Source organism: Panthera uncia (genome assembly GCF_023721935.1).
Source record: "Panthera uncia isolate 11264 chromosome A1 unlocalized genomic scaffold, Puncia_PCG_1.0 HiC_scaffold_17, whole genome shotgun sequence".
In the NCBI taxonomy this organism is placed as follows: Eukaryota; Metazoa; Chordata; class Mammalia; order Carnivora; family Felidae; genus Panthera; species Panthera uncia.
In genome coordinates, this window is record NW_026057577.1 from 41,117,334 (window position 1) to 41,139,553 (window position 22,220).

General features: G+C 37.4%; 1 protein-coding gene and 1 long non-coding RNA gene across 3 annotated transcripts in view; one reads left to right on the forward strand and one right to left on the reverse strand.

Moving 5' to 3' along the window:
- Nucleotides 1–22,220, forward strand: part of MAP3K1 (mitogen-activated protein kinase kinase kinase 1) — a 78,441-nt gene that overhangs the window by 41,806 nt on the left and 14,415 nt on the right. For both annotated transcript variants that reach the window (XM_049649483.1, XM_049649484.1), the window contains exons 2-10: nucleotides 2,695–2,845; nucleotides 5,479–5,679; nucleotides 9,834–10,034; nucleotides 10,400–10,516; nucleotides 10,832–10,980; nucleotides 16,800–16,921; nucleotides 17,530–17,611; nucleotides 17,726–17,909; nucleotides 20,723–21,001. In XM_049649483.1, the coding sequence (XP_049505440.1) occupies nucleotides 2,695–2,845; nucleotides 5,479–5,679; nucleotides 9,834–10,034; nucleotides 10,400–10,516; nucleotides 10,832–10,980; nucleotides 16,800–16,921; nucleotides 17,530–17,611; nucleotides 17,726–17,909; nucleotides 20,723–21,001 (1,486 nt within the window). The remainder of the gene's footprint in view (nucleotides 1–2,694; nucleotides 2,846–5,478; nucleotides 5,680–9,833; nucleotides 10,035–10,399; nucleotides 10,517–10,831; nucleotides 10,981–16,799; nucleotides 16,922–17,529; nucleotides 17,612–17,725; nucleotides 17,910–20,722; nucleotides 21,002–22,220) is intronic.
- The window catches only part of LOC125935647 (uncharacterized), a 76,103-nt gene that overhangs the window by 10,901 nt on the left and 42,982 nt on the right, over nucleotides 1–22,220 (reverse strand). Inside the window, exon 4 of the long non-coding RNA XR_007461726.1 lies at nucleotides 5,524–5,677. This is a non-coding gene — a long non-coding RNA (uncharacterized LOC125935647). The remainder of the gene's footprint in view (nucleotides 1–5,523; nucleotides 5,678–22,220) is intronic.

The window sequence follows — 22,220 nt, forward strand, 5'->3', positions numbered from 1 at the left end:
GCTCACTGGGTTGAGTGTCCAACTTTGGCTCAGGTCCTGATCTCGGATTCATGGGTTCAAGCCCTGCATCAGCCTTTGTGCTAATAGCTCTGCAAAAGTCTGTCTGTGCAGAAGTCTTGAGCAGGAAAGATGTTGGAGTTTTTTAGACAGTGAAAGAAACACAAGGGTTGGGTAGAGGTCTAGGTGATTTTCAGTTGAGATAAGACCACATGGTGCATAGCCACAGTGGACCTTTTAAACATTTTAATCTAAGCCCAGGGGCAAACCACTGGAGGGTTTTAATAGAGGAAGTGACCCTGGCTGCTCTGTGAAACCTGGACTGGAGTAAGATTCAAAGTGAAGAAGCCCCCTTAGGAGTCTGTTAGTACAGACCAGCTAAGATGGCAACTTGACCTGAGGGATTGTGAATGGAAGATACATTTTCTTGAAGATAATTTGCCAGTATTATCAGGAATCTTAAATTTGTGTATGGTCTGACCCAGCACTTCCATTTCACTCCCTTGTTCTGAAGAAACAGATGTATGTAAAAGTTGAACTACTAGTTTGCTCATTCCCTATTATTTATTGAGAAATTGGTTTAAATAATTACAGTATTTTCAAACAAGCAAAAAGGAAAGAGGCAACTCATGCCAACTTTAAGGAGGCCACATCTTCCAGGAAGAGGTGTTTAGACAGGGAGAGTCTTCTGGTGGGTTCCTGGGAGAGAGACACTGAAAATACAGAATGGAGAAGAGATACTCCTAAAACAAATGTGGGGGAGGAGAGACATTTAGGACCAAAGGGAAGATAAGCTCTCTTGTCTGGGAGTGCAGGAGCTTCTGGTGTAAAATGTACTGCAGTTCTGCCATGTGACTTATTTTTTGAGAACTAGCCTGGGAACCTAGCCACGCCTTGCAACGTTGTTACTGGAGGGGAAAGTGTTTGCTTTTCAAACTAGAGAATTGTAAGTGAATTTTTGGTATGCAGTCAGCCCATAAATTCAGTTGCCTGTAAATCTGAGCTTCCCTGGGTAAGTAGTAACTGAACAGGATGAAATTTTGTGCAAACGTTTCTCTACCCCTGCCTTTTCCTTCCCTTAGCTCTCCCCACCCCCTACTCTCTCACTCTCCTCTCCTTTTCTTCTTTCTTGTTCCTTCCCTTTCTTTCCTCTCTTCCTTTCCCTCTCCTCCCTCCTTCTCTAGTCTTCTCTTATATACCCCAAAAGTTATATTTTATACTATAATTAGAGCAGGAAAAACAGCCAGGCACTTCTAAGTAAAAAAAAGAATCTCCTTCCTTTCCTTCCTTCCTTCCTTTACCTTTTTTCTTCTCAGGTAGCCTCTTTTTTTTTTTTTTTTTTTTGGACAGCTTTTTTATACCATGTGATGGAAATACTCTACTACGTGCTCTTAATGCCGATTTGCAAGTTTTCAAATGTTTTGTACTCTTTGCATTCCTAAAACTCTCTAGACCAATCTCTGCACAGGGATGTTTAACTTGTTGATTTCCACTCCCCTCCAGAATTGATGCTTTAGGAAAACCAGTTAACCATTTACTTTCTAGTGCATATTTAGTTTTAAGTTTTTGCTGGTTCTCTGAAGATACTGCTGCTCTGTGGTTGTAATTATCTGGAAAATTCCTAGAGGAGTTTGCATTTCACTTTTTAGTAAGCTTGCAGCTATCATCTCTGGTATTTCCTTGAGTATTTCCTTTTCCTATCTATGTAGAAAAATCAGTTCTGTAGCTTTATAGAATTTCCAAAATAGTTATTGAACTTAGCTGATTAGTATTTTTTAAATTGTTACTTCTCCCAGAGTGCAAATGCTTTAACTGTTTCCTTATGAATCAGGTTTTAAAATCCATGCATATGTATATTGTATCTGTTGTATATATCCGCATGTGGATATAAGTGTATTTGAAATTAGTGGATGCTTTACCTATTAAAGGCTAAATAATTTTAGGAGCCTTTTAGGATTAATTTTCAAAAATTACTAGCTTACAGATTATTTTATTCTGATAACTCCACAGTATATTATGGAGTAAAGTTCACATGTTTGTACCAATTTTTACATTTTATATATGGAGTGTCCCCAATACTGTGATGTGGAAATAATGTTACAAGAATACAAATCTAATCATTTAGGCTTTGAACAAATATTGTGAGATCATAGAAGATGTGGTTAGGTTTCACTTAGCTTATTAAATATTGATTTAGCTTTTTTCAGAAAATGAGCATATCCACCAGATTCTATCTATATTTACTTAAATTATTGGAAATCCTTAAGTTATTGGAAATCCTAGAGTAGTAAAATGCTCTTCTAAATATTTGTCTGTTAAATACTTCAAGTATGTGAGAGTGGTATAAATGGAAGCAGTGCAGTCTTCATGAATGTGTTTCTTAATGCAGTACTTAATGTCTTGGGATCCATTTTGTTAACTACCTGTAAACAAAGGTCTGTGTTAGTAGTATTAGTAAGCCTGCACCTTCTAAATAGAACTTTTCTTTTTAAAGGCACTATTACACTCACATTACCATACAACATTGAAAAACAGAGTATATACGATTCACAGTGACACTTTCTTTCATACTTGGCTTAAATCGTTTGAGGTTTTAGCAGTTACCTTTTTAGTTACATGTCCACTGAAAATATAAAATACTATTTATTCTTGGAAATTTTTTATATACTAATCTCCTTATTGCTCCCTCCATTTTAGTCGCGAGATGGAGAATAAAGAAACTCTCAAGGGGTTGCATAAGATGGACGATCGCCCAGAAGAACGAATGATCAGGGAGAAACTGAAGGCAACCTGTATGCCAGCCTGGAAGCACGAGTGGCTGGAGAGAAGAAATAGGAGGGGCCCTGTGGTAAGTGTCTGTTTACCTGCTATAAGGAAGAAAGCATAGGAAGAGATGGGAAATTAAGCATAAGTAGATCCTCTTGTAAGCTTTTTTTTCTTCTTGATTTTAAGTGCAGTTATTTGATTTGCTTAACATTCTAGCCACTTGGAATAAAACATAGCTAAAACTATGCTCATTAAGCACCTTAAATTGTTCTAGAAACTGAACTGGTTGGATTGCGTAGCTAATGCTTAAAGCAACACTGCCCCCTACTGTCAGTGTCTAAAATCCTTTTGGTAGAGATTTATACTGTATTTTAAGAAAGAAAAGCAATTTTTCTAATGTTCTCTCTCTAAGATAGGATCCAAAGATCTGAGTTCCAGAAATCATCCAGGAAAGCAAAAATTGAATAGCCTCATAGAGTTTGAGGTAAATTTAAAAGATGCCCAGGGTTTGAGGAAAGAAACCTAGATTACTAGGATTAGGAGAGAACGTCATACTCCATCTTTTGCCATGGTTATTCTCTTTTAAGGTATACAAATACTATGAAATGTGCTTCTCATTCTTACAAAGGAGATAGACCTCAATTGTTAAGTGATCCCGTATCAGCCTGTATCAGCAAGTTTTTTGTCCTTTATAAACAAAGATAAGTTAAGATTGATTAGGTTTGGGGTAGGCAAAGGGATGGTGGGCATAATCATAAAAGTTATTGGGCAAGCTACTCACTTGACATTTGAAACCCTTGACCTTTACCCTTGCCAAATGACCAGCTAGCTCTCCATTCATCCCACTTGCCTATTTAAGTTCAAATTGAAATTAATTAAATGTAAATAAAGTAAAAATTTAGTTCCTCAGCCACATTAGCCATATTTCAAGTGCTTGATAGCCACATAGACATCCCTCATCATTGTGTTGTCTTGCACGTTCTACCTACTGGTGTTTACCCATGGAGCCAATATAGAATATATTTAATTGTTCCTTTATCTACCAGCTTTTTAAGCTGTGTTACTCATGAGTCCTTTCCTTTCCAGCTGAGCTTCCACATTTCTTGCATTTGTTTTTCATAGGAAGTAGTATGGCGAGAACCCCTCACTGTTTTAGTAATCATGTCAGAGGATAAAGATGAAGAAATCAGGAATTTATCTTAGAAAAGCAAAAGTTCTATTGAAATAACTTATAGAAGGGAGTAAATTTCTACCAAGTTACTACAAAGAACTTTTGAGTAGGTAAAGCCATTTGAATGTGTTGCTTTCTGGAGCTCCTTGTGCTAGTGGAGAGTCTAAATCTTTTGAGAATACCATAAAGCAGAAATTACAACTTTTTAAAAAGAAGCCAATAAAGCCAATCCTTTATTACATATAAACTAAGGACATTCCATTTTCTAAGACGAAATTTTGGTTTTTCTCACTGTCCCCTTTCTGGCAAATCTTTAAATACAAGACAGAGCTAAAGAGGGAAGAGATGTGTGGAATAAGACATTTGACACGTAGTCCTTAGCACAGTTATACTACCCTGTATGTTACAGTTTACAGATTTCATATTACCCTTAAGAAGTTTATAGTCTACTTGGGAAATCTGATTGTGTTTATTATGTCTTATATAAATTACATCAGATCCTTCTTGAAATATAAGTGAGGTATAAATATCTCCAGTTGTGAAAATGCAACTTATAAATAAAAATAAAGGCATGAAATACCACAAAACAGTTTGTGAGTATACACCAAATGTGTGGACTGGGCAGAAAGCAATGATGACTTAGAAGAAAAATGTCAGGCTGACAGAGTTAAGGGCACTTTTGTTAAAGGTAGGATTTTAACCGAGCCTTAAAAGCTGGGTGTTTTCACCAGGTGAAGGTATGCTACCTGGTATGCTGCAGGCTAGAGATGTGGATTAGAAGGGAGAGTGGGAGTGAGAGTGCAGGACAAGGCCAGGTTAGGCGTGTGTGGTAGGCACAGCAGCTGGCTAGTAGAACAGTAGAAGAGTAGTGGAAGGAAGGCGGGGATGGTTGGCTAAGGCTACAGTGTATGGCCTTTTGGTCATAGCTAGATTAGGTCTGTTGAGAAATAGCAGGTTTTATAGCCTGCATTTGTGCTTGAGAGATTGATCTTTTAAATATCTAGCTTCTTTTGGTGATTCTGAAATATATGTCTAAACTGTTGTAACATAACATTGCAAAAAAAAAAAAAAGGCAAAATGGTTTTGTATCGATTAGACTATTTGGGCACATAAATTACTCCCATTATTGTTTTCAAGATCCTGCATTTTCTCAATAGAAATGAAAAAACATCTACTTTAATCTAGTTGAATAAGTTAACTGTAGAAGGTATAAGTGCTTATTTTTCACATTTGTTTACTAACCTGTGATTGTTGATTTTTAATGTTAAGTGATTTAGAGCACATAATAACAGATAATGCTAAATTTCTAAAATTACATAATAACATTTTAACTAGTGATAAAGCCTACGTTAAAGAAATCTGTGGGTAAAAAGTCTTATATTTATATCATTTGAAGTAAGACTAAATAAAAGTTGATATGTTGTCTGTTATATTTGTATAATATTGTGTGATGAAAAACTTGAGTTCATCTCTTAGTCTGTTGTGTTCAAATTTACTTATTTTTTATATTTTTAAGTAATGAGAATATTGGAATTTTAATTTAGGTGGTAAAACCAATCCCTATTAAAGGAGACGGTTCTGAAACTCACAGCTTGGCAGCTGAGTCTCCAGGAGAAAGCCAGGCAAGCACCACTTCACCAGCTCCCAAGGGCCGCCGCAGTCCTTCTCCCGGCAGCTCCCCGGCGGGCCGCACAGTGAAATCTGAATCTCCAGGAGTGAGGAGAAAGAGAGTCTCCCCCGTACCTGTAAGTTAATGTTTCAACAAGCATGTTAAGTTTCTACAATTTTTAGATTCATCTGTAACACAGAAAATATTGCTAGACATCTGTTAAAGCAGCACTTCTCAAAGTGTGGTCCACAAGCCCTACATTGGGGGAAGAGGGAAGGTCCTGGGACCTTTTCTGTGGATCCGTTAACTCAAAGCAAATTTGGTAATAAAACTGAGATGTTATTTGCCCCTTTCACTGCATTAACATTTAAATTGGTGGGTAAAGCTGCTGGTGCATTCACCTGAATTAAAGCTGTGACAATAGAAAATGTATTCTTCATCTGGGTATTTGGCATTTTCCTTAAGACTAGTTAAGTGAAGGAAGGAACTTGAAGGAAGGCAACGGAAATGTTTTTTCACCAGTGGTAAAATTTGAGATTTCAAGCAAAAATTAGAATTTTGGAAAACTATCTACCACTGTCAGCTTGACAGTTTCCCAGTCCTTAAAAGAATTTTCTAATGAGATCAGTGATTTTATCAACTGTGATTTTTTTTTCCATATATATTGCACAGTGAAATGTGTGAACATTTGAGAGATCTGCATAACTTAGTGAACCAGTATTTTCCTGATGACCAGTGCATGATGAAACAAAACCATCCTTAGGTAAATGATCCATTCAAATTGTGTGAGATATACCATCTGGATTTTAATGTGTAACAGTAGGAAAAGTTTGTTGGTGTGGTTTCAGATTCCATATCACAGTCTCCTTTAAGAAACCACTTTTTTGGGGGCGCCTGGGTGGCGCAGTCGGTTAAGCGTCCGACTTCAGCCAGGTCACGATCTCGCGGTCTGTGAGTTCGAGCCCCGTGTCAGGCTCTGGGCTGATGGCTCGGAGCCTGGAGCCTGTTTCCGATTCTGTGTCTCCCTCTCTCTCTGCCCCTCCCCCGTTCATGCTCTGTCTCTCTCTGTCCCAAAAATAAATAAAAAACGTTGAAAAAAAAAATTTTTTTTTAAATAAAAAAAAAAAAAGAAACCACTTTTTTGGAGTAGTATCAAAAAAAGAGTGTTCATAATTACTGTCTTTTACAATACCTTTCCCAGCTACATATATTTGTAAAGCCACATTTTCTTCATGTACTTTAACCAGATCATAGTATCACAGCAGACTGAATGCAGAAGCATCAATGAGAATCCAGCTGTCTTCTATTTTAAATCAGACATCAAAGAGATTTACAAAATGATAGGTGCTAACTTCCAGAGAGAAAATGAAAGAATGAGACCTCTAGTGGCAAAATGCAAGTTAAAATTGACTTTCTAAACTTGAAGAGCAAATGAGTGAATGGTAGAATGATTAAGGTCATGCCTACTAAGGGGAGATTTGCATATAAATCCTTCAAGAAGTAAATTTTAAGTGAATCTTTTCACATTAAAGCCCAAGATACCTACCAGTATTTATTGGCTTTATGTTGACACACCTTTAAATGAGCTATTAAAAAAAAACAAAACTTAAAATAAGAACAATCATGAATCTGCAAATTAGGTGGAGCTCAGCAAGAGTGACTTTTGTCTGTTCCTCATGGCATCTGTGGAAGTTAGAATATCCAAAATGCTTCCTTACTCCCATATCTGGTGTTTCAGCTGGGATGCTAGAACAGTTGGGGGCTGCTGACATCTCTTTCGTTCTCACAGCACAACACCAAGTGTTGCAAGGTAAGAGAGAACATGAAACATATTTCCTCTCACAGTCCTAAGAGGGAATCCACCCTGCTGACATCTGCTCTTGGACTTCTAACCTCTGAAACTGTGAAGCAAATTTCTGTTAAGCCAAAAAAAAAGTGTATCAGGAGGGCAAGTCCAGTGTGGAAGTTCTTATAAAGCTGCCTTATATCCTAATGCCTTATTGCCCAAAAGTAGTTACATGCCAGTTGCAAACCCAGAATTAGTGTGGTGGGGGACTCCACAAGGGTGCAAGTACTGGGCGGTGTGGTTCATAGGGGCCATCAAAGTAAAAGTCTACCACGAGTACATACAAATTACATTTTCCCTGCCCTCTCCCACTTTAGGATAGATGTCAAAGTTACCCCTCATTTAACAGCAATTTAGCATTTCATTATCTGGATAAATCATAGTTTAATGAACTTCATACTAATGGACATTTATATTCCTTCTTCACTTTCATTACTAAAAAAACGTATGCAAACATACTTTTTAGGCATACATCATTTTGCACATCTGTGAGCAAATCCATAGTCTGAATACTTAGGTCATATAGCATGTACACGTGTACTTTTTTTTTTTTTTTAATAACTGCCTATTAAAAAATAATGGCTGTATTGAGATATAATTCCTATACAGTACAGTTTACCTGTTTAAGTTATATAGTTCCTTGGTTTTGGTCTACTCAGAGTTATAGCCATCACAGCAGTCAACTTTAAAACATTTTCATCACCCCAGAAACCCCAGACCAAATGAGCAGTCTATCCTCAGCCCTAGGCAACCATTAATGTACTTTCTGACTCTATATATAATTTGCCTTTTCTGGTCATTACATATACAGTAAATGGAGTCATGCAGTATATGTGGTCTTTTGTGACTGGCTTCTTTCACACAGCATCATATAAGTTGTATCCATACTCTCTTTGTTTTAGTTTTGTTTTCCCCCACAAACTGTGTTTACTTATCAGTGTGTGCATTGGGCACCTGGGTGGCTCAGTCAGTTAAGCATCCGACTTCAGCTCAGGCCATGATCTCACTATTCATGAGTTCAAGCCCTGCATTGGTCTCTGTACTGTCCGCAGCATGGAGCCTGCTTCAGATACTCTATTCCCCACTCACTCTTGCCCTCCCCTGCTCCCACTCTCAAAAATAAATAAACATTAAAAAAATTTTTTTTAATTATCAGTGTGTGAATTTTTGCCATGTGCATTCATATTTTAACACAAAGTATTCGTTGTGCCATATCATTCTTCCTCTTTTTTGTTGTTTAACATTCAAAACTAATTTCTGATACACCTACTTCTCTTTATGTTTAAAAGTACTCCATTTTTTTTAAGTTTATTTATTTTGAGAGAGAGCAAGAAAGAGCTGGGAAAGGGCAGAGAGAGAAGGAAAGAGAGAGAACCCCAAGCAGGCTCCACACTGTCACTGTGGTTACAGGGCTCAAATTCACGAACTGCAAGATGATGACCTGAGCTGAAATGAAGAGTCAGATGCTTAACTGAGCCACCAGGCACCCCAGAAGTACTATACTTTTAAGTTATAGAAGATAACATTCTTTTGTGTGGATATACACATTTGGCTTATCCATTCATCAGTTGATGGACATTTGGGTTATTTCCACTCTTTGGTTATTACATATATAATGCTGTTGTGAACATGTGTATATGAATCTTTGGGTGGACATAACTTTTCACTTCTCTTGGGTTTATACCTAGAAGTGGAATTGCCGGGTCATGTTTTCCATAGGAGCTGTACCATTTTATTTCCCCACAAGCACGGTTCTAATGCTTCGTGTTCTCACCAACATTTATTATCTTTAACGATTAAATTAGGTGTCAAAAAGAATTAGAATTCCCACTGACCACTGATGGAAAGACCAAGTTCTAGGGGAATCAGTGAGGTAGAATGAGAGTGGTATATGTCACCCTCACCACAGGAGAAGTTTTATCAGCCTTTGGTGAGATGTCTTAATCTGGGGAAAGTCACTTGCCATTAGTTCTCTACAGACTGCACCATGGGAGGAATTGCATGGCAGCATTTATATGCTCTTGCAAAAGAGCATTTGGTAACACCTTAAGTGGAAGTGAGGAAACTGGATATTTAATTTTTATCACTAGAAACAAGTCATTGTGCTTGCTTCTAAGTGAATTTTTATGCTTTCCATCTTGGTTTACATAATACTCTTCAAAGAACTCAAATACTTACAATTTGTAAAATTATCACATGGTTGTCTCACTTGGCCAGATATTTATCATTATTTATAGGGATGACTGTGATTTTAGAAGTTTCTTTGTGATGAGTATGTCAAATAAAAGCATTTGCAATATGCATTTTGTCCCATTATATTTGGGAGCATTTTTTCAGAATATAAAATGCCACATGGCCATCTGATACGACCTTTTTTTTTTTAAGGTAAGTGTTTCTTATCAATAAGTAAGCAATTTACCTAATACAAAAACAATGTTGTGAAGTTTCAGAGCGGGAGAATCACACCACCTAGAAGAGCCCCTTCCCCGGATGGCTTCTCACCATACAGCCCTGAGGAGACAAACCGCCGTGTAAACAAAGTCATGCGGGCCAGGCTGTACTTACTGCAACAAATAGGACCCAACTCTTTCCTGATTGGAGGAGACAGCCCAGACAATAAATACCGGGTGTTTATTGGGCCTCAGGTAGGATCTTTCACCATTCTACAGTTTATTAGTATCTGTTCTTCTTAAGTTTAGATGACTTATTTCTCTTCAGTAAACTAAAGTGAGTTTAAAAAATATTTTGGGCTGATAAACATTTTTATTTAATGTATTTGTGAAGGTTTCTACTTGAGAATACAGATTTGATCTATTTAATAAATTTACCAAAAATAAGAGATTAGTTCATACATAGACTTTTCTTGCTTATCCTTATATATCTTACATAATAATAATGAAGCAAATAGAAAACTTTGTTAAACTTGGAAATATAAAAAAAAGTGATCATCTTAGGAATTCTAATAGAGCCAGAGATTTGTTAACCCATAAGTTCTCTTTTAACTCTCTAGAACTGCAGCTGTGGACGTGGAACATTTTGTATCCATCTGTTATTTGTTATGCTCCGGGTGTTTCAACTAGAACCTTCAGACCCAATGTTATGGAGAAAAACTTTAAAGAATTTTGAGGTAATTTTTAATAAGTACCTTAGAGTAAAATTGTTAATAAATTTTTATGGCTCATTCCTGACACTTCTCCATGAGGAGTCATTTTGAAGTTATAAAGACACAGAAGAATTATTTGAGCCTTATCTCTTATAATCTATTGACTTTTTCCTCCAGACTGAAAAGAATGTGAACACTGACCTGCTGGTATTTTGAAGCTCTTAAATTGGCTTTGTGAAAAACTTATGAAATAAAAGACAAATAATTCAACCTCTATAGAATTCTTTATATGTTATTATGGCATGAATATCATTGTTACTGTTTTTTTTTCAATGTTAGGTTGAAAGTTTGTTCCAGAAATATCACAGTAGGCGTAGCTCAAGGATCAAAGCTCCATCTCGTAACACCATCCAGAAGTTTGTTTCACGCATGTCAAATTCTCATACATTGTCATCATCTAGTACTTCTACATCTAGTTCAGAAAACAGGTTAGTACTATTTAAGGAATTAAAAGCATTAATCTAGTGTTACTTTTTAATTTTAGAGGTAATTTTTTATACCTACTTGTTAAGCTGCTCTAAAGTAATTGACCTATTGAACCTTGGCTTTGAAGTTAAAATCAAGGGTAAACAACATAGATCATCTGAGCATGTGTGTGTATACACACATATATATGCATATATATATGTGGACTTCTCATCCTGAAAAACCACACTGTTGAAAAATGGCACCTTAAATATCAGAATATAGTAGAGTCATTTCACAAGAAAAATCAAGTGGCAAGTATAAATATAAGTGGCTACTATTTATCAGTCATTACTTTGTGCCAAGCATCTAATACGTTGTCTTATTCTGTTCATAGGCCAACCTCATTAGGTAGGTTTTATCACTCTTTTGCAGATAATGAAGGTGCAGCACTGTGTAAAAAATATGTCTATAGTTTTATTAACAAATTATATACAAGGCAAATGGTTTTCCAAAATCACTTTGAAATGCAGGATCTCTAAATTGTATGACATCACTACTTCTTTCATAGATCTTTTCAGGGAATCCTCATTACAGGCTGTTTTACTTGTGAGAGCCCAAGGATACTCTTGGAAACAGACTAATCAATTGTAATTAAGAGATACAGTAGCCATTAATCACAATTACTATTTAAAATCTACAGCACTTCTCAAACTTTTTCATTGCCTAGCTGATAAGAATGAACATACAATACTGAAGGATATAGCCTAAAATGACCAGTGTGAAAAATTTTTCAAGTCTCTAGTATTATAAAAATTCTTGTCCGTTATCTTTCTTTTCCAAGTTCCTTATTGGGTTTAATGTAAAAATGAGTTTTTTAGGGCTGGTTTAGTGGTGACAAATTCCTTCAGTTTTTGTTTGTTTGGGAAGACCTTTATCTCTCCTTCTATTCTAAATGACAGACTTGCTGGATAAAGGATTCTCGGCTGCATATTTTTTTCTGTTTAGCACACTGAAGATATCGTGCCAATCCTTTCTGGCCTGCCAAGTTTCAAAAGAGAGATCAGTCACGAGTCTTATAGGTCTCCCTTTATATGTGAGGGCACGTTTATCCCTTGCTGCTTTCAGAATTTTCTCTTTATCCTTGTATTTTGCCAGTTTCACTATGATATGTCGTGCAGAAGATCGATTCAAGTTACGTCTGAAGGGAGTTCTCTGTGCCTCTTGGATTTCAATGCCTTTTTCCTTCCCCAGTTCAGGGAAGTTCTCAGCTATAATTTCTTCAAGTTCCCCTTCAGCACCTTTCCCTCTCTCTTCCTCCTCTGAGATACCAATTATGCGTATATTATTTCTTTTTAGTGTATCACTTAGTTCTCTAATTTTCCCCTCATACTCCTGGATTTTTTTCTCTCTCTTTCTCTCAGCTTCCTCTTTTTCCATAACTTTATCTTCTAGTTCACCTATTCTCTCCTCTGCCTCTTCAATCCAAGGTGTCGTCGTTTCCATTTTGTTTTGCATTTCGTTTAAAGCGCTTTTCAGCTCCTCGTGACTGTTCCTTAGTCCCTTGATCTCTGTAGCAAGAGATTCTCTGCTGTCCTCTATATTGTTTTCAAGCCCAGCAATTAATTTTATGACTATTATTCTAAATTCACTTTCTGTTATATTATTTAAATCCTTTTTGATCAGTTCATTAGTTGCTGTTATTTCCTGGAGATTCTTCTGAGGGGAATTCTTCCGTTTGGTCATTTTGGATAGTCCCTGGAGTGGTGAGGACCTGCAGGGCACTTCCCCTGTGCTGTGGTGTATAACTGGAGTTGGTGGGCGGGGCCGCAGTCAGACCCGATGTCTGCCCCCAGCCCACCGCTGGGGCCACAGTCAGACTGGTGCGTGCCTTCTCTTCCCCTCTCCTAGGGGCGGGATTCACTGTGGGGTGGCGTGTCCCGTCTGGGCTACTTGCACACTGCCAGGCTTGTGGTGCTGGGGATCTGGCGTATTAGCTGGGGTGGGTAGGCAAGGTGCACGGGGGCAGGAGGGGCAGGCTTAGCTCACTTCTCCTTAGGTGATCCACTTCAGGAGGGGCCCTGTGGCAGCGGGAGGGAGTCAGATCCGCTGCTGGAGGTTTGGCTCCACAGAAGCACAGAGTTGGGTGTTTGCGCGGAGCGAGCAAGTTGCCCGGCAGGAACTGGTTTCCTTTGGGATTTTGGCTGGGGGATGGGCGGGGGAGATGGCGCTGGCGAGCGAGTTTGTTCCCCACCAAACTGAGCTCTGTTGTCCGGGGGCTCAGCAGCTCTCCCTCCCTTTGTCCTCCAGCCTTCCCGCTTTCTGAGCAGAGCTGTTAACTTATGACCTCCCAGACGCTAAGTCACGCTTGCTGTCGGAACACAGTCCGTCAGGCCCCTCCGCTTTTGCCAGCCAGACTCGGGGACTCTGCTTGGCTGGCAGGCCACCCCTCCGCCACGGCTCCCTCCCGCCAGTCCGTGGAGCGCTCACCGCCTCGCCGCCCTTCCTACCCTCTTCCGTGGGCCTCTCGTCTGTGCTTGGCTCCAGAGACTCCGTTCTGCTAATCCTCTGGTGGTTTTCTGGGTTATTTAGGCAGGTGTAGGTGGAATCTAAGTGATCAGCAGGACGCGCGGTGAGCCCAGCGTCCTCCTACGCCGCCATCTTCCCTCCGAAGCCTCAAAAATGAGTTGTTTTTTTTTTTTAATTTTTTTTTTAACGTTTATTTATTTTTGAGACAGAGAGAGACAGAGCATGAACGGGGGAGGGGCAGAGAGAGAGGGAGACACAGAATCGGAAGCAGGCTCCAGGCTCTGAGCCATCAGCCCAGAGCCCGACGCGGGGCTCGAACTCACGGACCGCGAGATCGTGACCTGAGCCGAAGTCGGATGCTCAACCGACTGAGCCACCCAGGTGCCCCTCAAAAATGAGTTTTTTAAATCACTCCAGAAAAGAGTGCTGCTTTTCTTAAAAGGGCACCTCCTATGTGTTCCTGAGGCACCTGTTTGAGAAGCACGGGTCTAAGTGATTAAATCCCATCTTCATCCATCAGTTTTTTACGTATTGTAACTACTTCAAAATTCACAAATAGAAAGTAATCAGATCAAGGGATTTGTGAAAAATGGAGAGACCAGTTTTTTCACCTGTAGGAAAAGTAAATGTTTGAATTTCCTTATTTTTGGTTAAATGAATTTGTTTTAGAATCATAGAGTTTTACAAGCTTTTTGGGAATTAGAGATTTCTAGTTTATGTGGTTCCATGATAAGTGAAGCCAAAAGAGGTCATGCCACTCAGGTGAGCAAAGGCAGAACCAGAACCTCAGCATCTTGACTCTTAGTTCAGAACTCTTTCTCTTACTACTTATCTCTTCTAAATAGATGAAAAGAATGAATTTTATTTCTCAAGCTTCCTGACCCAAACTTATTCTGGACCCTTTCTCCTTTTGGTTGACATTCCTGTAGCTTTTTATTTTGGAAAAAATAAAAAATGTTTAAACCCAGGTAGCCAAAGTTAAGTTAGAAAGTTTCTCTCTAAAATAAACAAAGGTACCTTCCAAATATGGGCTGGCCATACTATGGATATTAATTCATTTGGATTAATGTATCCATGCAGAGAAACCACAGAAGCTATAATCTAGATTTTACTGAGATTATACTGTGTTGCTAAGTAGGTTATGTTTCATGTAATCACAAATTTTTATATCTAAAGACTAAAATAAAAAGAAACTTATCTGGAAACCTGATTGCATTGTATTAATTTTAAATTATATAGGAAACAGTAAAAAAACAATTAGGACAATTGGAATATACTTTAAAAACTTTACCAAAAAAATTAAAGCTGCAAACAGGAACCTAAGGTCCCAGTACATAGTGGCAAAGGGCATGAAGACAGTATTGACACAAGAATTCCATAGGGCGCCTGGGTGGCTCAGTTGGTTAAGCGTCCTGACTCTTGATTTCAGCTCAGTTCATGATCTCATAGTTCTTGAGGTCAGGCCCCATGTTGGGATCTGCACTGACAGTGTGGAGCATGCTTGGGATTCTCTCTCTTTTTTCAAAATAAGTAAATAAACTTAAAAAAAAAAAATTGAAACAAACATGAAAATGGTTTAGTTAACCTGATAACTAAGAAAATGGTCATTAAAAAAAAAAAAAGGTATCAGATTTATTTAGAGACTTTGTAATAAAGACCATTCAGTTCTCGTGTAAGGATTTGCTTCACTGTATGTCAAATGCTATATAGCCTTTCTGGAAAAAAAAAAAATGTGATTTTTTAAATGTTTGTGTTTGTTGATCCAGTAAATGTACCTTTTTTTAAGAAAAAAATGTTAATCTGAGAAATGCACAAGATTTATATATATGACTGTCACAGTATTGTGAAAAATTGAGAATAGCTTAAACATCGAGCAAGGGAGTGGTTAAAGTATACCCATATTAGGAATAGTTCATGCAGCCGTTAAAATTATGCTTCTGAAGAATACTGAATGGCGTGAAACAAAATCTAAGTTGTAATGCTGCATGTCATGCATGAACCCAATTTTTATATATATAAAGGGTATTATGGGTACATACATACTATAATGACCAAAAATTTTAATGGTTATCAATAAGTGGCATTATTACACTTTTTTATACTTTAAATACTTTGGGCTTTAAGGTTCACTGGGTCTCTGTCACAACTACTCATCTCTGCCCTTGTAGCTGAAAAACCCAAAGAAGATATGTGAATGAATGGGGATGGCTGTGTTCAAAAAAAACTTTGTTTACAAAAGCTGGCACAGGCTAATTTGATCCCCTTGTAGTATGCTAATATCTGCTCTCTACTCACATGGCTTGACTCCTGAAAAAACTGCTAAAGAAAAGAAAATCAGAAATGTAGAAGTGGGCACAAAGAGGTTTCTCCTTATGTCTTAAAATGTGAAAATATGGAAACAACTTTTGTCCAACAATAAATAAATGCTTATGTAGTTAGATCTATCTACTCAGTGGAAAATGATGCCACCATTAAATTTTTACTATGTATATGAAGAGTTTAGTAACAAGTAGAATATGAAATTGTACATCTCTATAGATAAATGATCTAAATAATGTTTACAAAATATATACTGTAAAAAGATGAGCGGAAAAATTCCAGGATGGAATTTTTTTTTAAGTCAGAAAAGCATTTCAGTAGTAAGTTATACTTGCAGTGGGACTGAATTGTGGAATTTTTTTTTTCTAAATCTTTTGAGTAAGCTAATTTCGGTGTAATTTGAAAAGTTACTTGAGCTGGGATCATCTTTGCCATTAATATTTTTATTATAGATTGTTGTATAAATAATTTCTCCAATATTTGTTAATTTTTGTCATTGCTGCATGCATATTTTGACAGCATTTCCCCACTCCATGTAGCTCCTTAATTATGAAAGGAGATAAAGAAAAGGGGCAGATAGTCAGGAGGGAGAGAGACTGACTAGTAAGTATGCCTTCACCTGAGGAATCATGCATCCTGACTTTGCTAGACCTGTTTAGCTTTTAGGAACATTTTTTAGGAAATTGTTACTTTACTATCACTCATTCAGACCAGTTTTTCAGGAACAGCAGAATCTGGGGGCTACATGGGTCTCTTAAGATTATAGTTTATATACTGAATTGTACTCATAGCAAGGAAAGCTTAACTCAAAATCTTAAAGTTACTCTACTAATTAATAGGAAAAATAAATTTCTCAAATAGTTGTATGCAAGATTTCCTAACAAGAATTTCTATTTTTTCATGTTGTAAAGAATCCAAAACTGTTTTTAGCTATGCCATTAATTCTGTATTATATTCTTTTCTGTTTAATGCTTTCATTTCCCCTTCCTTACAGTATCAAAGATGAGGAGGAACAGATGTGTCCTATTTGCTTGTTGGGCATGCTTGATGAAGAAAGTCTTACTGTGTGTGAAGACGGCTGCAGGAACAAGCTGCATCACCACTGCATGTCAATCTGTATGTGGCTCTTTCCTCCCCCTGCTCACTCAGAATAGTTGCTCTATGAGCCAACTGTATTATTTAGGATTTTAACATGACTTTTGTGGAGACTAGGGAGAGAAGAAAAGAAGTATATCTAGGCCCTTAGGTAAAGTTTTCAATGAATTGGAGTTTAGGATCCTTTAAGAGATGAGCTGTGTGAGCAAAGAAATGTAACATAGTGTGATACATATAGTAATGGAAGGAGTGCACAGAATTAGAAACATGATTCTGGTCTTGAAGTGTACATGGAGGTGAAGAGGTAGAAGACCTGGGCAGGCGTGACAGGGTAACATCAAAGCAAGTTTGAAATAACATTACCAGGTAATCAAGTGGGCAGAATGTTTTGAAAAATAGTTAGCAAAATACATGTTGTAACTAAAAAAACAGCATTTGCAAGAGGTATGTGCATCAGAATAAAATTTAACCTACTGTGTTTGCCTGCTTCTAGGTAAATACCTGATCAGGTTGTTTTTTGAGGTTCTTTCAATATAAACCTATACTAGCCACGAGCAACAATTATTATATATAACTACTTAATGTTAAGCATTTATATTTTTGTAAAGTTCTTCCCTTTAATTTTTCAGGGGCAGAAGAATGTAGAAGAAATAGAGAACCTTTAATATGTCCCCTTTGTAGGTCTAAATGGAGATCTCACGATTTCTACAGGTAACAGTTTTGAATTAATGATTTGGACGTATCTAACAAAAAGTTAAAATGTTCCCTAAATGTTATTTAAATCTGTTAATTATTTTTAACAAGGTTTTGTTAATTTTCAATTAGCCATGAGTTGTCAAGCCCTGTGGATTCCCCTTCTTCCCTGCGAGCTGCACAGCAGCAAACCATACAGCAGCAGCCTTTGGCTGGATCACAACGAAGGAGTCAGGAGAGCAATTTTAACCTTACTCATTATGGAACTCAGCAGATTCCTCCTGCTTACAAAGATTTAGCTGAGCCATGGATTCAGGTAAATGGTTCTTGTTCTTCATTTCTCAAATAAACCTTTATAGACCACTTAATGTAGTTGTCTCCCAGTTGTTTATAGTTTAAGAAAATACTTTTACTTTGCCTCCATCATGACTCTTACTCGATGGAAATTTCTACCTTTGGTGTTAATACTATGCTGCTCACTCTCAACAATAGCCAAATTATGGAAAGAGCCTAAATGTCCATCAGCTGATGAATGGATAAAGAAATTGTGGTTTATATACACAATGGAATACTACGTGGCAATGAGAAAGAATGAAATATGGCCTTTTGTAGCAACGTGGATGGAACTGGAGAGTGTGATGCTAAGTGAAATAAGCCATACAGAGAAAGACAGATACCATATGGTTTCACTCTTATGTGGATCCTGAGAAACTTAACAGAAACCCATGGGGGAGGGGAAGGAAAAAAAAAAAAAAAAAGAGGTTAGAGTGGGAGAGAGCCAAAGCATAAGAGACTCTTAAAAACTGAGAACAAACTGAGGGTTGATGGGGGGTGGGAGGGAGGGGAGGGTGGGTGATGGGTATTGAGGAGGGCACTTTTGGGATGAGCACTGGGTGTTGTATGGAAACGAATTTGACAATAAACTTCATATATTGAAAGAAAGAAAGAAAGAAAGAAAGAAAGAAAGAAAGAAAGAAAGAAAGAAAGAAAAGAAAAAAAAATACTATGCTGCTTATTATAGAGCTTAAATTTCAAAAATTTTTGGAGCCTCACTGCCCATCTCTAGAACCATCAGACATTAAGGATTATCCAAGGATAGACACTAGACCCCTTCAGTGCTAACTTATTCAAATGTTTAATCCCATTCCTACTATTTCTCATTTCTGTGTCTTCATGGCATATATATAATAGCTGCTTAATAATTGCTGAGTGGTTGAAAAAAAATGTATGATATTTGCCTTATATTAGTCATTTTTATTTGTAAGGGCAGTTCCTATTCCTTTATTTTCTCTTTGGATGAAATATTTTTTTTTTCCTTAATCAGAATTTCTACTGGTTGTTTGGTTGGATTCTAGTGATTTTTCTTTGTTATTTTAGTCCATGATGTTTAAAAATGTAGAATCCCAGGGGTGCCTGGGTGGCTCAGTCAGGTAAGTGTCCAACTCTTGATTTTGGCGCAGGTCATGACCTCATGGTTCATGGGATCCGGCCCCGTGTTGAATTCCACGCAAAGCATGGAGCCTGCTTAAGATTGTCTTTCCCTCTGCCCCTCTCCCCACCTCGTTCACTCTCTCTGTAAAATATGAATGAATGAATGAATGAATGAATTCCAAACCAATATCTCCAGTAGATAAGTGAAGTAAAATATTTTCAATAATCTGTTAAATACTGTTTAACTTAAATTTGTCAATGGACACACTAACTCATTCAGTTTATATGTCATTAGGATTTATTTCCTTTTTCTTTTTATGACCACTATAGTCCTGCAGCTTTTGAAACTCTTCTCAGCATGTAATCAACCTATCATGAATCTAATAAAATTTCCAAACTTAATAAACATACCTTATTTTAACTGGTTCATTAATGATATTTAACATAGGCCCTCATCTATAAATCCTCAGGAGAACTCTCAAATTGATACTGAGCTATTGGATGCTATTCTTTCAAGGCAGTGGTCTAGTGTGTTTTGTTTAAGCTTTAGGTTGCACTTAATGTTATCTATTCCTAGTTTTTTACTAAGAATATAAGACAGAATTAAGACTTTGATCATAGTATGCTTTTTAACAGTGAGTGCCAGGCATATAATAATTTAACTATATTCTAGTTAATTTATTCTCCTTTATTAACTTAAAACATCTATAAATAAGTCATTTGTTTTCCCCAAAATGGTGTTTATTCATCTCTAAAATTTCAAAAATTTTCATATGACAAATTTTCTTAGGCATTAAGTTTACTTTTAGTTAATTGTCCCATAATGTCAAGACCATGTACTCTTTCCGTTATTTAGGGACTCTGGCTTTGCAGACATGGTAATGATGTGTTGTTTTTTTTTTGTTTGTTTGTTTTTTGAGAGAGAGCGCGAGAGTGCAAGCAGGGAAGGGGCGGAGGAAGAAGGACAGAGAATCCTAAGCGAGCTCCACACCCAGTGCAGAGCCTGACATGGGGCTCTATCTCACCACCGTGAGATCATGACCTGAACCAATATCAAGAGTCAGTAGCTTAAGTGACTGAGCCACCCAGGCGCCCCAACATGCACTTTAATTCTAGGCATATCATTATCCTTTGCTGATTTGAACACAAGAGTTTTTTTGTTTTCTTTTTTCTTTTGGCTTTAGATTTTTCCACTCCATTCATTATAGTTCCATCTAATTTTGCTGAGTGTTTTTTTCTTTTACCTTTTTCTACAAGACAGAAATCACATTAAAAGCTTTTGACTTACCACTGTCATCTGTAGGAGAAATACTCTGTATCCCTTGGACAGTCCAGTGCCTGTTTTGATTTGGCTTTATCTTCAGTTTTTTCTCTGTAACTACCATAATATGAATTCAGAGTTGGGGTACTTCACAGATTTTTTTTCTTTGGTAAGCATAAGAGTACAGAAATGTATAAATATCCATCTAATTACTTAATGGAGTTCACTCTTAATTTTATTTGAGCTAATAAATATTAAGGGCTTTTGATAATTACCAGTTAAACTTGAGTATAAGTGGCTAGACATATTTGAACCTGCGTAGATTGATAGAGACTTAAGAAATGTCCGCAATTTTTCAAAAATCATGCTTATTTCCAAATACTTCAGGTTTATTGGTTTTTCTTCACATTAAATTCATTGTGTTTTTTTGATTATAGGTATTTGGAATGGAACTCGTTGGCTGCTTATTTTCTAGAAACTGGAATGTAAGAGAGATGGCTCTCAGGCGTCTTTCCCATGATGTTAGTGGGGCTCTGCTATTGGCAAATGGGGAGAGCACTGGAAATTCTGGGAGCAATGGTAGAAGCAGCCCGAGCGCTGGAGCCACCAGTGGGTCTTCCCAGACCAGTATCTCAGGAGACGTGGTAGAGGCATGCTGCAACGTTTTATCAATGGTCTGTGCTGACCCTGTCTACAAAGTGTACGTTGCTGCTTTAGTAAGTAGCTTTATTTAAATATAACCAAAGCATTATGGTTGTGGTGGTTTTTTTTTTTTAAGCTTGTAGATATCATCCTTAAAATCCAGTAAAACTACTTTTACCTGATTTAATTTTGGAAAATTCAAGTTTTTATTCCATAATCCCAGGAAATGCAATTTTCCATTTAATCTCTTCATTTGGATTTTACTTGTTTTAATCTATTCAAGTTTTATTATATACTGTTGCCTTTTCTCCCCTAAGACAACAGTGTCTTGCTCTTCATATCTTTACATTTTCCTTACACCTTACATATGATCAGATTAAAAATGTTCTTGGGGCGCCTGGGTGGCTCAGTCGGTTAAGCGTCCGACTTCGGCTCAGGTCATGATCTCGCGGTCCGTGAGTTCGAGCCCCGCGTCAGGCTCTGTGCTGACCGCTCAGAGCCTGGAGCCTGTTTCAGATTCTGTGTCTCCCTCTCTCTCTGACCCTCCCCCATTCATGCTCTGTCTCTCTCTGTCTCAAAAATAAATAAAAATGTTAAAAAAAAAAATTTTTTTTTTTTTAAAAAAATGTTCTTAATGGATAGCAAGTGATCAAAGCTACTTAGATTTTTTTGAAAATTTGCCATTACACATTAAGGAGAACTGATTGTTAATATTGTTGTATGTAAATTCAGGATTCTTTTCACAGAGGAAGGTTCTAGGACACAGATGATTCAGTTTTTCTAATTTAACCTATTGGAAGTTGTGTTTCATAAATGAGATGGAATAAGGAGCTTGTTTCATTTGTGATTTTGGAGGCTATTTGACTTTTTTCATTCTGAGTATACATAAATTTAGAACAGTTTTTCAACCTCAGCACTATTGACACTGAGCCAGATAATTATTTGTTGGGGGCAAGGGTGCTGTCTTGTGCACTGTAAGAGGTGTAGGAGCAACCCTAACCTCTCTCTACTGGATACCCATAACACACCTCTCTTACCCCTCCTCCCCATCATGACAACCCAGAATGTCTCCAGGCATTGCTGAGTGTCCCCAGAGGGATGCAGTTGCCCCAATTCACAACCACTGCTTCAGAATAATTCTTACCTAGCCAGTTTCAAAACTCATTAATCCCTCTGTTTCCACTTTTTTTCTAATCATCCTATAATACCTATGCCTAATAAATCTTCTTTTTGAGAGGTAGTATAGCCTGATGCTTATGAACATGAATTTGGAGTCAGAACTGAGTGACCTCA